This window comes from Condylura cristata, unplaced genomic scaffold, assembly GCF_000260355.1.
Source record: "Condylura cristata isolate star-nosed mole 26May11 unplaced genomic scaffold, ConCri1.0 scaffold00031, whole genome shotgun sequence".
Lineage (NCBI taxonomy): Eukaryota > Metazoa > Chordata > Mammalia > Eulipotyphla > Talpidae > Condylura > Condylura cristata.
Window position 1 is genome coordinate 14,752,352 of NW_004567132.1, and position 17,839 is coordinate 14,770,190.

At 36.8% G+C, this 17,839-nt stretch overlaps 1 protein-coding gene across 4 annotated transcripts in view; it reads left to right on the top strand.

Moving 5' to 3' along the window:
• Window positions 1–216: 216 nt before the first annotated feature.
• Window positions 217–17,839, top strand: part of ZNF638 (zinc finger protein 638) — a 71,635-nt gene continuing 54,012 nt past the window's right edge. For 2 of the 4 annotated variants that reach the window (XM_012731544.1, XM_012731546.1), the window contains exons 1-2: window positions 240–312; window positions 16,231–17,737. In XM_012731544.1, the coding sequence (XP_012586998.1) occupies window positions 16,433–17,737 (1,305 nt within the window). In that variant the 5' untranslated portion in view covers window positions 240–312; window positions 16,231–16,432. Of the gene's footprint in view, window positions 323–16,230; window positions 17,738–17,839 lie in introns of all 4 variants that reach the window. The other 2 variants (XM_012731547.1, XM_012731543.1) reach the window with 2 other exon arrangements.

Consider the following 17,839-nt stretch of genomic DNA (forward strand, 5'->3'; position numbering starts at 1 on the left):
ATTTAAATGTGCGCACGATTTGGTTAGGACCGACACGAGAACAGGTGGCGGCCCTGACTTATCTGGTGCCCCAGGTTTGCTGTAGACGCCGGGAACGCCACACGCGAGCGCGCCCCCTTCTGGAACCAAGTTTCCTGTGCCCGGGGCTAGCGCGTCGCGGGCGGTACGCAGGCGCTGGCAGCGGACGGGGACTCGCCGAGGCTGGGTAGGCGCGCATGCGTGCGGCTCTGGAGGCGGTAGCTTCTTCGGCGTCGAGACCTGGAGGCTGAGTGCTAAATTGTGGGGCGCAAATGGGATCCGGCTGTTAGTCGGGTAGGCATAGGTAGGACGGCTGCTTCGTGGGGAGACGGGGGCTGGAAGGTGGATCCCGTAGCGTGGGGGTCCTGAACCTTTCCTGTGAGACCCGGGCCGACTATTGTATGTGTGTCGCAGCGGCTGCGCACAAAATGGCGGCGAGCAGGCGGCGGGGGCGGGAGGAGGTTGGGGGGGACCCCCGGGATGGGAGGGAGGCTTGGCAGCCCGGTTGCGGCGTCTCTCCACCTCATCGCCCTGGAGGGCCGCCGGGCACCGGTGCTCGGACCCTGACTCTGGAAGAGCCTCCTGAAGCCGCGGTGCTGGGCGAGAAAGAACAGCCCTTTGGCAAGGCCGTGACGGCCCCTTCCCCATCGGCGGGGGCCTGCGGAGGCAGCTGCGGGCCTGACAGCGGAGGAAGCGGTGGTGAGGGAGCTCTGCGGCGGGAGTAACCCCATGCGGCCTGGAAGAGAGGCGGTGGAGCTTGAGCTGAGCCTTGTGGCGAGCGACGTGGTGCAAGAAGCGTGGAGAGAAGAGCTTGTTTGCGTTTGGGTCTGAGAAGGGGAGAGTCGGGATGAAGGGAGGAGGGAGCGTTAGACGCCAGCGGCTGTGCGGGTCGGTGTTCCGACGCCTGCCTTGTGCTGGTGGAAAGCAAGGAAAATGTCACCTCTGCAGAATTCGGAGGGCTCGTAAAGGACTGTGATAGTTACTTCTAAAGATCTCGGAGGAATCGTGAAGTACGGGTCGTTAGTACCTTGTTTTTGTGTGATTCCTAGCCGGGGCTCGTTTTGTTAAAGGGGGGAGAATGTGTATCGCGATCACACGCACGAATCCCTGAGGACGTTTGAAACGATCTTTGTTGCTTGAAGTAATTGCGAACGAGGGAGTTTAAATCTTTGGTTGAACTAAACAATGAAGGCTGCTTCAAGAGAATTTTTCTTAATCCTGAAGTTTGTGCTACGCGAAAATGGGATAGAACATAATCTAAGACCTAGCTCTGAAGGAGTTCTGAAGGAAAACTTGTTACCGGCATCCGGCGACCTAGGTTGATTTAAATTCTTTTTCTAACTAGCTGTGGATTCAGTTTTTCTTCATTGGTTGTAACAGGTTTAACAAGATGTTTGCTGGTTCAGATTTGCCATTAAAAATTGACAGGCTGGAAAAGTTTTTAGAAATGGTGAATTTAGTGGTTTACACAGAAAATAAACACATTAGATTTTTTTTCAACAAGCGTTTAAATTTTGTTGATATTAAGCCCTCAAAAATTAGCGGGCTTTTGTGTTGCATTCTTTTTCTTTTAAAAAAAGTTAGCATTTCATATATACTTGTATTCTCATACTGTGTAATATGTACTTTTAAATAATCACGTGGAATCCAACACGCTAATACACTAAAATATGCTGGGCAGTTCCCTCTGGTTAGTGTTGGAAACAAGTCAGGGTAAAGATAAAAACAGTTGGAAGAAATTACAAAATCTAAATATTTTTATTAACTTGTTTTCAGGATGTGTTTATTCATGCTACACATATTTTTTATCTTGGATAATTTTTTCAGTTTTGTAATCTTTGTGTCTTGTTAGGGAGCATGTATACAGCAGATACTACAGTTTAAAAGGTGCTTCTCACAACCAGTGCTGTCTCTGTGCTTCATGGCTGTCTTATTCTCTCTTGTGTGCTCTTAAGAAAGTGATTTCTGGAAATTTTGTTTTTATGTAGTGAAAGAAAATGAGAGACAGATAGTGTAGTGGAAAAGAGAATAGGCTTTGGAATCAGAAGATCTGGATTCGAGTCCCTGTTTTCCTCTTACTGTTTAGGTGAAATTTTGGTAAGTTCTTTTAGTCTCTCTGAAATTTTGTTTTCTTATCTGTAAAATGGTGGTAATAGTATTTCTGCTTGTAATTGTGAGGTTAAGTGAGACAATGTATGGAGAGCCCTTATTCCCCTGGCATATACTGGTATTTAATACTAACTATACTTTAACCCTAAGTTTTTAATTGCTTACTCAGCATCTTTTGATGGGAAAACAATAACTTATAAACACTCCCTTCTAGCAAAAAAAGAAGAGGCTTAAAGGATCTTAAATTATAATAGAATTTGGGAGCTGAAAGATAATCCGGTTTTTCAATAAAATATTGTGCTTCTATAAACTTTATATATGCCTCTGTTGGCTCTTATTAAAATAAATTGGAATCATTTATTATATGATTGTTCCTCTTTGTATATCTGTCCCAGTGCGTGCTGTGTACAGACCTCACTTGAACTCAGCATGTCGTTGCTGGTGCTGAGTAAGAACACAGGCCGTTGGGAGTCAAAATCATGCTCTTTCCACAGTGACTTAATAAGCTGGTTAAGGTTTGAGTTAATCTCCCAATACATAATGACATAACACATATACTAAGAAATAGTGCTTCCAGTATGGGTAACCAGTGACACGTTATGGGACACGACCTTTTCTGGGACACAGGTGCTATACTAACTGTTGAAATGCAGTTTAGAGAGCTTCCAAACTGAAAATAATTATATCTGTGGTTAGAGCCAGAAAGTCTCTTTTTGTATCCAACTTTACTTATTCTTTCATTGCTTCGATTTTATTCACTGTAGCCTGAAAGTTGTGATTGAAACTGAAAATGGGAGGAAAATGGGTGTATGGAAGATATAAGAAAGGGTAAGGAAAAGGTGAGTTATTACAAATTATAGGTCAGGAATAATAAGGCTTCTGATTTGAAAAGAAGAAAGTTCAGGGACCACAAGAGAATTTTAGAGTACATGTTTTGATATTTTCTTAGTGGTTACATTGGGGTACTTATATTTTGGATTATTGCTCAAGTTTTTTGACTCCCTTAAAAACCAATATAAATTTATAGTTATAACATTTTTAAAAACTTTTCTCCCACCTATCTCCAGTCTTAATTTTATTAAACTTTCAGTTAATTTTCTTGTTGCCCTGCTAATGTATAAATGTTGCCAACCCTTCTTTTCATTTTAATTTCTTCATTTTTAAGAAACTGTCTTTTTTTTTTTTTTTTTAAACATAAGGCCTGTAGGCCAGAGATATGGGGGTGATAGGATTCACCAGAGACAGAGTGGGGAGCGGAACAGGCATATTGACTGAAATGCAATGAGAGGAGCAGCAGGTGAGACAGGAGAGGCTTGTCATGCCATGTGCGTCACCTCCCTGGCTGGGGACGGAACCCATGTTGTAGTGGCTACAGACAGCCTCACAGTGCTGCGCTTTTAACCAGGGAGACCCCCTCAACAAACATTTTATTATGGAAATTTTAAATATACAAAGCAGAGAGAAATTATATTTATGTAATATATATATATTATAGTTGCCATGTACCTGTCATACAGCAGCTTTTATAAGTTAATGGTCAGTCTTGTCTCTGCCTTCTATCTTAGTTGTTATTAACTAAAATCTCACATATCCATTAGGCTATTTATAAGTTCAAAATTTTCTTTAAAATATTTAGCAAAAAAAATGTACGCTTATGCCTGAGATAATTTATTACTATAATTCAGTCAGCATTCTGATTTTACCAGTTGTGTTTCATGCACTACTCAAGTATATAGTCATTTCTCTTTCTACTACCACATTGTAATTTTCAGAAACTACCTGTCTTAATAATTAGAACAAATGCCTACCTACTTATGTAAGTATTTTGTTCACTGTGAACATTTTTGAGCACGTGTTACATGTCAGTAGTTAGAATTTTAACTTTACCAACATTCCCATTTTTCCACATGATGAGACAGACAGGGTAACAGTCTCGCTCAGGGTAACATTTTTAGAAGGCAATGGGACCAACATTGAATCTAAGTCTATGTTTTTAACACTGCTAAATTAGTGTTCAATTTTACTTAAGGGAGTTAACCAATTTTGTATGAAGTCATTCACTGGCATCTTTCCTAGCAGGGTGGGTATCTTCAAATCAGTGGAAATTTCCCCAAAGATCAAATTACTATGTATTGCATAATGGACTGAGTAACAGTCATTAGGGAGTGAACATGATGCAGAAAAAGAAGCCCCAACTTGACGATTTGTCAAGGATAGTAAAAGTTTCAGACTGATGCTTATTACCATATTCCAAGTTTTCTGCCAGTTGCCATACTGGCTTGTAGTCCTTTTTGACTTGATGTGTAACTAAGGTAGTTAGATTAAAAGTTGGGCCATTAACATTTTGAAAGAGTTAAAGCCCTGGCTGCAAGAAATACCCTTTTCTTTTCCCTTTCTTCTCTTCTGTACACCCACAGATACCTGTTAATTTCCTAAATTATTTGAGAGAAAGTTGTATTTATTGTGCTCCTTTACCCTATTTATTTCCTAAGAATTGGATATTTTCTCCTGTAGTTACAGAACAATTACCAATTTAATAAATTTAAAATTGGCCAGTTATTTATTCTGATTTCGTCATTTGTCCCAACAATCTTTATAGCAGTTTTTTTTACACTGTCTAGTACAGGATCAGACATTACAATTTAGTTGTCATGTCTCTCTATTATTTACTTTGGAATATTTCCATGTCCTGCTTGCCCTTTGTGAAGTTGACATTTTTTTGAAGAACACAATCTTCTTTTTTTTTAAAGATTTATTTATTTATGCATACAGAACTAGGGTACAGGCTAGAGGCTCAGGGGCATTGAGAGGCTTCACCAGAGACAGAGTGGGGAACAGAACAGGCAGATCGACGAAGTACACTGCTGAGGGGAGCAGCGGGCGGGTCAGGAGAGGTCTGCCACGCCATGTGGTCTCCTCCGGGGCAGGCGGGAATCGAACTCATGCGGAGGCGGCTTTTAGATTCTCAGTGCTGTGCTTTAACCCGCTGCGCCACCAGGGAGGGCCCAGAACACAATCTTCTTTTAATAGAACATTTCTCACTTTTGATTTGTCTAATGTTTCCTCTGATTAGATTCAGATTTATGCATCCCTGGCCAGAGGAATTACATGAATGATACTCTGTCCCCAGGATATTACATCTGGGAGTACATGATGTTCGTTTGCCCTTCATGGATGATAGTATGTTTTGCCATATGTTTGGTCACATTGTTAGATGCTCGTCCAGCCCCTCGCCCCCCCCTTCCCCACACAACTCCCTCCTTAAACTTATCTGTGGAGAGAGACTTTAGATCATGTGAATGTCTGGTCCTCATCAAAATTTTCTGTGCTTTAACATAAATTTGAACCAGTTTTTACTATAATAGTTCCTCATAATGATTTTCCAATTTTAGTAGTCCCTCTACATTTACATTTGTTGACTAGAATTATGAATTAACTTGCAATTTATTACTGTTCACTTCTTTGTCCCAACTCATATTTATGTATCTTTTACAGTGAGAGCCCACATTCCCAGCATTATCAAACATTTACTTAAATACTCAGTTCTGTGATACATCTGAAATAATTTAAGAATTGCTTCACCCATACCACAACAAAATATAAGAAACTACTAAAGAATTTGTTTGTAGTTCTTACCTTTTTCCTTTATCTACCAAAATTGAGATATATAAATCAAATAGTGGATTTATAAATTACTTGGATTAGTTTTTTTCACTTTCAGTGGATTATAATACTCATTTGAAAAAAAGATGGCTTTACATTATTTTTCCCACCCTTGTTGATTTAATTTTAAGAAAGTATAGATTATTAATGATTCTCAAAGTCAAAATTTTATGATACATATAAAATATCATTTCCAGTCCTTTTTAGACATTACCCCTTATTGGTCATCTTGCCTCTGTTAGGTAGTCAATTGTTTTTTGTTATCTTTCCTGTTACTTTGTAGCCATAAGTAGATACATGTTTGTTTCCTTATTCCCCAAAAGTAACACTCTGTATGGTCTTTTGTACTTGGTAAAGACTTTAATGTATTTAGCAATCAGCTTGTCTAGGTATGCTTTATGGAACATTTTGGAAACTGATTTTAGGCAGATGGGAACATTTTTTGGCTTGTATGCTTCATGAAAGAAGTGAACACTCGAGAGTAGGGATGCAGTTGGGCCTTAGGAGCAGTTGGGAACTGCATTTTAGATGTCTTCAGTACTGTATTGGTCACCTTGCCTCTGTTGTATTGTCGTCATTTTGTTTCAGTGCTTGTGCTTTCTCACTGATAATTATGAACATGCTATCAACAGCACTTCGGTTTTAAAACATCACCCACTTTTTCATTCCTAGTTTAAAGCATATCCCAGGAAAGATCTCTTTATTCCTACTTGCATCAGGTGGTTTCTTGAACTTGAGCATTATCTTTGTTGAGGGTAACAAGGTAAGCAGGATACCAGCACACATCTGCAGGAGGGTATCATTTGCTATGAATATAGCGTTGTGTTCTAAGACCCATATATATGCAGTGTACATGTTTTATTTAAAAAAGCATCTGATTACATTCATGTATCCCATTTATCAGGAAGTTTTTTTTTTAATTGGAAATAACTATAAAATTAGTGTTATGTTGGGTGGATGTATGGTTCTCATGGTAGTTTATATTTCTTGGCATTGTGTGTTAGCAATAGAGCTTCCCCACGGAAGTGTAATTTTTACCAGTCATTCCAGGTAGCAGTGAGGTTTGTGGTCCCCTTCATGATACCAGATAAGTGTCTAGAATACTATGCCTATTTTTTTCTTTCTGTTTCTTGACAGTTTCCTTGAGATACCACATTTTGGTGTTTTAACAACTTGTGTGATACTCTGTCCACACTGTTGTCATGTTTGTAATGGTGACTTACATGCCTTTTGTGGGATATAAGGGGGCATAATGAATGATAGAAAAAGGGTTGGCTGAGGGGATCTATTAAAGATGCTGAAACAAATTAGCAGAAGAGTGCAGTGGAACTGAGGAAAGCACAAAATGGCATGCTACATTTGTATTTACTGACCAGTATAATACTGGCTTTCTTAGGTGTGAAAGTGAATTTATTCTGAGGTCACAAGCAGCACCAAGCAAGGTATGTGGGTATATCCATAGAAAAAAAGGTAGTTTGCTCTTTGTGGCATGTTATGAAGATGATGATTTTTCTTTGGGGGAGGATAATGAACATAATGCTTGTTTTATAAAACTAGCAAAAGCAAAGCTATAAATTTAATTTGCACTGAATACAACATAGAAAGAGCACTGAGAGGAGTGGTAGGTTCTGGTTGTCATCTTGCCTCTTTGTTCTAAAGCTTGCTTAGTCTGTAAAATGGGATTTCCTTGCTCACAGTATCGTGAGACCCAAATAAAGTAATACATAGTAAAGTGCTGTAAACTTTGAAGGGCTAAAAGTTAAAGTGTGAAGTTAAATACAAGTTTTTTCATTATAAGTCTGAAGGAATCATCATAGTCTGACTGATTTTTGATGTTTAGATTTTTAAATTTCAGATTACTAATACTTGTAAAGAAAATTAAGGATTCCCTTCCTTCTGAAATTCATAGGCAGTTTTTGATTAACCATGGTGGTGAATATCTCAGAAATACCATAGGAAATCTCAAATGACACTTTTTTAATCCATCAGGCCTTTTTTCATGCTTGCCTCAAGAACTCAGTTTTATGCTACTAGTGTTTCTAAAAGGATTTTTATGATTGACATTTTAGTGACAATTTCTCATTTCAGAGCGGCATATTTTAGTTCTTAAACGTACATAGTTTAAAATGCTACTTGTCAAAATAGGAAAAATTTCTTCAGAATATCAGAATGTTTTGTAACCCTATGTTCCTGTTTTTGAAAAATACTAAATATAGAGAAGTGTTGATTGAAAATAGTAATCCTTCCCTTTCCACCCATGTGTGCCTACACATGCATAATAGAGAAGAAATCACATAAAAAAATTAGTTCATTCTAGGTCGTGGTTTCATTTTATACTGTTTTCTGTAACGAACATAATCAAGAATAAAATTACTTAAAAGGATTAACATTTAATTACAGTTATTTTCAAAGGAATATTAATTAGCTCAGATGTCCAAATGTAATGATTTCATAAGTTGATTTTTCATACATTTCTGTAAGTGAATGAACCTGTTGGCCAGAGCTTTGGAAAGAAAATGAAAAGTGGCTTTATGATGGCTGTCTTTGTTTAGTTGTTTTCCAGATATGAATGTCAAATTTATCTTTCTCTTACTGGTTCCTGTCTGGCTGTACTGTTTCCACTTACATCAGTATCATTCTCAAAAGACCAGGTTTAATTTCTTTGATATGGCATAATCTAATTCTTAATGAGAGGTTGCTTCTCAAGAACTACTTGGCTTGCTTTTATTTAATTTTACTTTCTTTGTTTCACTAGTTTTTTTGCTACTGAAAAGTTTCCACTTTTCCACTGAAAAGTTATATTGAAATAGAGAAAGAGGATGTAAATGAAACTGATGAAAAGTCGTGAGGGAAGGAAAGGTGTAGGAAATAATGAATTGAAATGAGATTGTGAACTTAAATCTGAAAGTATTATACACCAACTGTTAAATCACAAGAAGTTAGCTTATTTTGGCTTGATAAATCTTGGTTTGATGCTGTTAAAATTAGATTGAGAAAAATGAAGTTTTGTTTATATACTCTTCCCCCTTTTAAAAAAAATTTCTGTTAAAAATGTCATACTTAATATTTAGAACCCACTTTTTAATTTTGGAAATGTTCAAGCATGTTAAAAAATATAGAGAGGGGAAAAGTATTGACCTGTGATTAAATTTCATTAAAGTCTGTACCCACATAGGGTACAGACACACAACTGTTTTTTCCCCCTTAGGTTATTTTAAATAAAATCTGATTCATCATTTTACTTGTAAAGTACTTGAATCTGTAAAGTGGTGCTTTTATGCAAGTTTTATCAGTGAATTCATGTGGATAACTAGGCTTTCCATTTATAATAGTCAAGAAAGAAATTTAACTTCAGACTATAACATACTGTTGTGCAGTTGGGAGCATATATTTTCCTGATCTCTGCATTTTAAGGTTTTTTTTTTTATTCAAGACTTCTACATTACTGGGAGCTATTGTTTGGATAGGTTGCCTTATAGATTTAAATTTTAAATTCTTGTAAGTCTGTTAAAATGGAAAGAGGTTGTGTGTGAATAGGAATAGAAATTTTTGATTTCTGCTTTTAATCTCTTTCCCTTTTTTCCATCTAAATTTAAGTACTCTACAGAGACAGATTTAAATTCTTGATGCTCATAAGAGGGGTTTGTCTGTTTGAAAAGTCCCTGCTCAATGAAGAAGTGAGGAGAGAAGAATGGAACTAATATTTATTAGACAGCTTCTTTATCAGACACTATACATATTTTTATTTGATCTGACTTGGTTCTTAATTCAGAGAGGAAGGTATGTTTTCCTTCTTACAGATGGGAAATTGATGCTCAGGAGATTAAGTAAATTGTCCAAGATCACAAGAGTAAATGTTGAATCTGGACATCATTCTCACTTGACATAGATATATTACCAACAGAAATGAATTTGAAACATTGCATTTTTTTTTAACTGCATTGTTGAGTTGTGTTACATTAATAGCATAATATGTCATAGGAAATGATGAAAGTGATTGTCATTGGGATGGGAGTTAGGTCTTGTTTCAGAGTTTGACTCAGGTAGGAATAATCTAGAGAATGGGGTGTGAATAAAATGTGGAATCAAGAATATGTGTTGGAAGTGGCCAGGAGATAGCAAATAGATCAATTTTATTTTAGAAGACTTTTAATTATCACTAGTAAGCTATGAAGTTATGAAAAGTAGATTGCAATCAAGTTATATACTGTCAGTTTGACAAGTTTAGACAGTATCTCATAGACAGCAGTAAAATGGTGAAGAATTTTAGGTAGAGGAATGTTACTAAAAGAAGTGATTTAAAATATTAACAAGGTAGCAACAGACTGAATTGGTATAGAGGGCAGCTATGATGTAGACTAAGGACTTGTTTGTAATAAGGTGGTGATGTTGATAAGAGCAAAAGGAAGAGTATACAGTAGTAATATTGATAGGAATACATCGAATTTTATGATTAGTTAGAAATGGAGAGTAAATGTATTTTGAACATTTGTGGCTAAAAGAACTGGTGAGAGAGAATAGAGTTGAAAATGGATAATTTTGGGATAAAATACAAAAGTCAAAATCGGTAAGAGAAGATAGGTTCTGTCTTAATGTATTTTTTATATCCTTATAGATGATTTTATCAAATAGTTGCAAGGCTCCTGAAGGTTGAAGTGTTTTTATTGAGCTATATTTTTCTCGGTCCAGAATTTATAATTTTGTCAGAATGTGTAGTTTTAGGCTTATATGTCTATAATTTTGAAAATCATTTTGGCACAACTGTTTCATCTAATGAGTATTTTACTCATAAGCTTGAACACAGGCTATCCAAAATATTTTAGAGTTTGGTAAACACATGCTTAGTAAGACCATATCTAAAACCTCATTTCTTCTGGGTCCCTCAGAACTTTCAAAGGTATTTATCCCTCAAAACTTAACTTGGACATTCACTGTCTTTTTTTTTTTAAAGTCCTTTTCTTGTACTTTAGTATTGTCATAATATTGGCCAACTGCACTGTAGTTGACTGGCTTTGTCATGTTTGAAAAACTTAATATATTAATAACTGGTTGATTCTGAAATAAACTGAATGAATGATCCTGCACTCACCCCTTTCCACTAAATTCATAAGAAGGGGAAAAAGAGATGGTAATAATAACCACTTAAAAATTAATATATATCCATCTTACTATCCCAGTAGACTGCAGTATTTGGATAGTTTTCTAAGTTTTTCCTTTAACTCTGCTGACTACCAAAAACAAAAACAAGAAACAAAGTTTGAGAAGTACAGAATTGGTGATAACAGTAAAAGGCATCAGCCGTGTGGTGATGTAAAAGAATCACTAGCTATAAATTTCTAGCAGTGTATAGGGAGTTGTCATTACCATTGAAATATAGGTCTTGAAAGTATAGAGTCTGAAACCCCTAAATAAGGTTTCGTTAATCTTTTTTGGGTCATACTTTTTTTTTTTTTTTAATTGGAGGATGGATTGTTCTAGTTTGTATTTACTGTTTCCTGCAAAGCAAAAGTAAACAAAAACACTTTCATGGAGTATTGGTCTGCCTTCTTGTTTGGACTTGTATTCTGTCTCCAAAATTTTAAGCTCCTGTCCAGCTCAAATGATCTTTATTTTCTGTGTGCTTCCAAATATAGCCTTTCAGTACTACATATTACTGTGCTGTGCATCTGGAAAAAAAAATTACAAATACTTATTTAGAAACACATATTGGGAAGTAATTTGTTTTAAAAACATTCATGTTAAAATGTAAAGGATGAAGCTTTTTCAGCTATTACAAAAATTTTCCATAAAATGGGATGTTCTTTTATGATAATAAACAAGAGTTATATCTACTATAATAAGCCTTTGTTGTTAGTATTCTTGTTTATTGTTACCTTGGTTGTATAAATTCTGTGATAGTAGCAATATTTATAAATTATTGTCAAATTAGTGAATGACTTCTCATAGCAGATTTGAAGTACCTAGGATTGCATTTCCTGCTTGGGGATTTGAAACCAGTTTGATTTTAAACATAGGTGATGGTATCAGTTTTTACATTTATATACATAATTTTGTTTTTTAGTCATATTATCTTTAACACGTATTTATTTTCTGTCCATAATCTTACTTAAAAAATAAATACAACTTGAAACAGTTTTTTTAATCCACTAGGGTGTCCTATCTTATTTTATCCTTAGAGTATATATCCTTTGGGGATGTAAAATCACTTTCTACAGCTCTGAAATACGGATGGACCATGGTTAATTCAGCCAGTTTGCAGTCCCTGTAAATCTTTATTTCTTGGAGTTTCTGCAAACCCTTTTAATTGCAGTGATGTGAAAGGGGAAACTTTGAAGAGATTTTTAACTATTTTGGTTTCTCTGATTCTTACACAATCACAGCTCCATCTTAAAAACTGTTATTAGCACTGTGAAAGAACGGTTCTGTTCTGGTTTAGTAAGCTTGCTGCTTTCCCAAGAAAGGCAATGTCAGTTATTTGTTAGATGGATGAATAATAACTGGATTTAAAATAAAATTGTTAAAAATTGTTATTAAATGATAGGATGCTCTCCTGCCCACCTGTGACTATGCAAGTTCCCCTCCTTATTTTACTGAAAAAACTGTCCATTTAAGTTATTTTCTTAACATGGCTGGAAGGACTTGATAAATAATTTTGGTATTTTATTCCCCAAGTAGATTGAGAAGGTATAAATTCCTGAACTATTGACGTTAATATCTTCATTAAGTACTTTTACTTGGGGGCATCACTGATAAGACTGATAGTTAAGTTGAAAATTACATAATAAGGAAAGAAAGATGGTAGAATTTGTTTGCCTTTAAATTACATTTGAAGAAATAAGACTACAGAATTATATAATTGTGAAGGAAAAGTTTGTAAGTGCGTACAAATAGAAAGCTTGAAATATGATTGCAAGCTTTCTTTCAGTTAAAACATTTTATTTGGAGTGAATGGAAATGATAACTAAGAGGAGCAAACAGTAATTTCCCTAAATGATTAAAAATATATATTATATTTTAAAAATGAAAATTATGCAAGTGAAATGTGACAACTGATTTCATTAACAAAGAAAGTACAAGATTATTAAACATTATTTAAACCAATGAAGATAAGTCATTTGGTATATAACATGTAGATAAACTTTTTAAAAAATGTATTTGTCAGTTCTTACCAATGCCAAACACTGTGTTTTATGCTTTTCACTTCAAATATTTCATTGAGGTGTGAATAGAACTGGAGCTGCTAAACATTTACAGGAAAGTATCAAATTCTTTTTTTAATGTTTCAAACTAGTTGTCAGAACTTTTCTACCAAGTTTCGAAAGTATAGGTAGCATTTGAAGGTTTTTTGCTGATTTTATTAGTGAATTACTATCTGAAAATGTTACTGAGTACAAACAGTGAAATAAATACTTGAAAGTCTGAAATTGGGAAGGACTGTTGGAATAAAGGTTAGGAGAATTACTGATTTAAATTTGTGAGGATTAAAAAACTTATTTTTAGAAAGGAAGTTGGCAGAACAGATCTAATGAGTGACATTTGCTTGTTAATGGTGGCTTTCCCAGAATATGTGTGTGAAGAGGGAAATTTTCTTCTGACTAGTAGGTTCTGTAGTCAGAGTGCTTAATAAAATATGACTAAACAGGTTTTCAACTTTTCTTAGAGAAGGGAGAGAGAGATTTGGGAGAGCCAAATTAAGTTAACAATGGTTAACTTAATACTTTGTCCTCATTTAGTATATTAGATTTTGTAATGAAACTAAACATAGAACTAGTGTGATTTTTTTTTTTATTAAAACACCCCCCCCCCCCCCCCCGCTTATTGATAGTTACAGTTCTTTCATTTGGAAAAGGTGTGTTAATTCTTCTCCATGTTTATTCCAGATTGTTCTGTGAAAGATTGGTGTCTTTTCAGACTTATAATCAGTGACCGCACATTGGTACAGATAGGCAGTTGTTAAAATATGGAAATAAATTTGTCCTATTAAAAAGTACCCACTGCCCCAAGGGTAGATTCCCATTTTTCCAACTCGTGCAGTCCCTCCCTGAAGACTGCTAATGTATGACCTCTATGAGGATATTCTGCAGCAACTAAAAACTAAGAAGGATAGAGGAAGGAGGGATACAGAACACTGCTTATACACTTTGAAGACAGGTTACTATTCTGATTGCTCATTGCTTGCTTACCAATTACTAAATACTTCAGCTATCTCCCCTGCAATACACGTGAAGAAAAAACTTAACTTTTGGAAGTACAGAATGAAAAAGAATAAAGAGGTTGGTTTTTTTTAAATTTTATTTTATAAAAGGGTATCTCAGAATCTAATGTGCAGGAGGCATTTGAAACCCCCCCTTTTTTTTTTAAAGATGTATATCTATGCATACAGAACTGGGGTACAGGCCAGAGGTGCAGGGTGGTGAGAGGCTTCACCAGAGACAGAGTGGGAAGCAGAACAGGTAGATCGTCAAAGTACACTTCTGAGGGGAGCAGCAGGCGGGTCAGGAGAGGTCTTCCCTGCCATGTGGTCACCTCCTGGGCAGGCAGGGATTGAACTCATGCGGAAGTGGCTTTTGTCCTTTAGTGCTTTAACTGCAGCGCCACCAAGGAGGGCTCTCTTTCTCTCTCTCTCTCTTTTAAAAGATTTATTTATTCGTACAGAGTTGGGGTACAGACCAGAGTTGCAGGGGGTGAGAGTCTTCACCAGAGAGACTGGGGAGCAGAACAGGCAGAATGACAGAGTACACTGCTGAGGGGAGCAGTGGGTGGGTCAGAAGAGGTCTGCCACGCCATGTGGATCACCTCTGGGGCTGGGATTGAACTTGCACTGAAGCGGCTGCTGCTCCCTTGCAGTGCTGCATCCTAATCTGTTGCGCCACCAGGGAGGGCCTGTACCCCTCTTTTTTGACCAGAGAATTCCTTCATAGAAGATGTACTATCGTACAGACCATTAATTTCTGCAGAGCATGGTTGGTAAAGTGCTGCTCTAGAATTCTATAACTAGTATGAGGTAAGGCAGGTGAGGTACATTAGGAAATACATATGTAAGTTCTGGGACTTAAAATGTAGATATCTCCAACTGGTAACTTATTCACAACTCCATGTGGTAATTAGATGACTGACTGAAATCTGTTCCTTTTTTATTTTATTATGGGGAAGAAACAACATGTGTGCTCCTGGAGTTGCAAATTTTCAGATAAAGCCCATTTATCAACAAAATTAACCTTTCATTAACATATATAGAAGAAAAATTGTAGTTTAAACTAGAAAATGAGGATTATCAAATAGAACGCAGTGTGGATTTCCATAGTAGATGTGGATGCCTCAAGACTTCATGATTCGCACCCTGCATTTCTTTTGGGTGTTAAAATGGATACCTAAGAGACTAGGCATGCTGTTTTGTTTGTTTCTTTCTTTCTTTTTTTTTTTTTAAACTGTTAGCAGTTGGGCAAAATTTTGTGGCTGCTGATCTTGTTCCTGAACTAAGTCCTGCTCAAGAACTCTTTCTCTAAGAAGTGGGTCAGAATGTGTTATATTACACTCCGATAGTCCAGATACCAACCCGTTAGAACTAATAAACTACCTGAGAGCTGCAAGGTATTTTCAAATCCTTTAGTGGTTAAGGGCATGGATTATGGAGTTAAAATGAGTAACTTATCCTTAAGACACAGTCCTTCATGTCCTCTGTAAAAATTTATTTACCTCAGAGGATTGTTGGCAGAATTAAATTAATAAGTTCATGTAAAATGCTCAGAGTAGTTCTCTGCCACATGGACAACGCTCTGTAAAGTTAATCATCACTATCCATGCATAATTGTTTTTCTTCTCCTGTGGAGAGAATCTTAAGAGAGGGGTGACTGGTTTTGTTACATATAATGTTGTATGTTACAAGTTCCATGCTATTTCACATTGCTTTGTGAGTAGTCAGTTGTTGTTGACAGGTTTTCATCATTAAATAGTTGTTTAATAACAAACGTAATCATAGTTGTCATCTGTAATTCAAAGAATACTGTCTTGGAAAATGGAGCTTTTGAAATTTTAGGCTTACGGTTTTAATTTTTATTATTTGTACATCTGATAATACACATAAGTGTGTGCACATTTCTAAGTATTTTAATATCTTCATCTTTTTTTCCAGTATTAAAGCGTGAAATAAATCTACAGTGTTTTTCAAGATTACTTAAAAGTTGTAATTGCATTCAGCACCTAGGACAGCACCCAGCACACTGTACATGAACTCTGCCTTGAGATTTGGGGTTTGTGTTCTGGATTCAGAAAAGAAGAGAGTTTTGGGGGAAGTTTAAAATCCTCATAAGCGCTTACTCTAAATGTGAAATGCAGAATGGTTTCATGGCTTTGTTTCAAATGTTTTACACTGGCTGATAGAACCCACTTCATGAAGTAGTTTGAGTTAAAATGATCTAATATTTGTGTTTTAACTTTCAGCTTTGTGTTATTCTTGGAAAATTTCGCACCACTTGTGAATTCCTTGAACCTGGGCATTGCAAACCCACTTCTGTTGGGCCCATCTCCTTTGCACTTTGCTCAGATTAAGACTCAGTTGGCGCTTCAGCAGCTGAATGCCGTTGCCTCACATAGTTCAGCACCACCTTATACCTTATTAAATCAGGCTTTCTTGAAAATAGCCATGTCGAGACCCAGGTTTAATCCTCGAGGGAACTTTCCACTTCAGAGGCCACGAGCACCTAACCCTTCTGGGATGAGGCCTCCAGGACCATTTATGAGGCCTGGATCTATGGGTCTTCCAAGATTCTACCCAGCAGGGAGAGCCCGTGGCATTCCACACAGATTTGCTGGCCATGAATCTTATCAGAACATGGGACCACAGAGAATGAATGTTCAGGTAACTCAACACCGAACTGATCCAAGATTGACCAAAGAAAAATTGGATTTTCATGAAGCACAACAAAAGAAGGGGAAGCCTCATGGTAGCCGGTGGGATGATGAGCCTCATTTATCTGCATCAGTGGGAGTGAAACAGAGTTCTATAACACAGGTTACAGAGCAGAGTCCTAAAGTGCAGAGCCGCTATACAAAAGAGAGTGCCTCAAGTATCTTAGCAAGTTTTGGATTATCTAATGAAGACTTAGAAGAACTTAGTCGTTATCCTGATGAACAGCTAACACCTGAAAACATGCCATTAATTTTAAGGGATATAAGAATGAGAAAAATGGGGCGTCGATTACCTAATTTACCTTCTCAGAGCAGAAATAAAGAAACGCTTGGTAGTGAGGCAGTTTCAAGTAATGTGATTGATTATGGGCATGCAAGCAAATATGGCTACACAGAAGATCCACTTGAAGTACGTATTTATGATCCTGAAATTCCAACTGATGAGGTCAAGAATGAATTTCGGTCACAGCAGAGCATTTCTGCATCTGTTCCAGCTCCAAATGTGATATGTAATTCTATGTTTCCTGTGGAAGATGTGTTTCGACCGTTGGATTTCCCCAGTGAGTCCTCCAATAATCAATCTTTTTTCTCAGTTGAGAGTGGAACCAAGATGTCAGGCTTACACATTTCAGGAGGACAGTCAGTCCTTGAACCTGTAAAATCTGTTAGCCAATCAGTTAACCAGACAATGAACCAGTCTCTGATTCCTTCCTCTATGAACCAGCAACCTTTTTCATCAGACTTAATTTCAGCTGTAAGCCAACAAGAACGAATCCCCCACGAACCTGTGATTAATTCATCTAATGTACATGGACCATCAGGAGGAAGTAAAAAGAATTACCAGTCAGAGGCTGACATTCCCATTCAGTCTCCCTTTGGGATTGTGAAAGCATCATGGCTACCAAAGTTTTCACATGCTGATGCCCAGAAGATGAAGAGACTTCCAACACCTTCTATGATGAATGATTATTATGCAGCATCTCCAAGAATATTTCCACATTTGTGTTCTCTGTGTAACGTAGAATGTAGTCATTTGAAGGTGAGTGTTTTTAAAGATCACTGTATAATGATGCTCAGCGCCCAAGTTTCCTCTGAATTCTGATGTGTATGCTTGATGTTAACTAGGCATTAAAGAAATGAC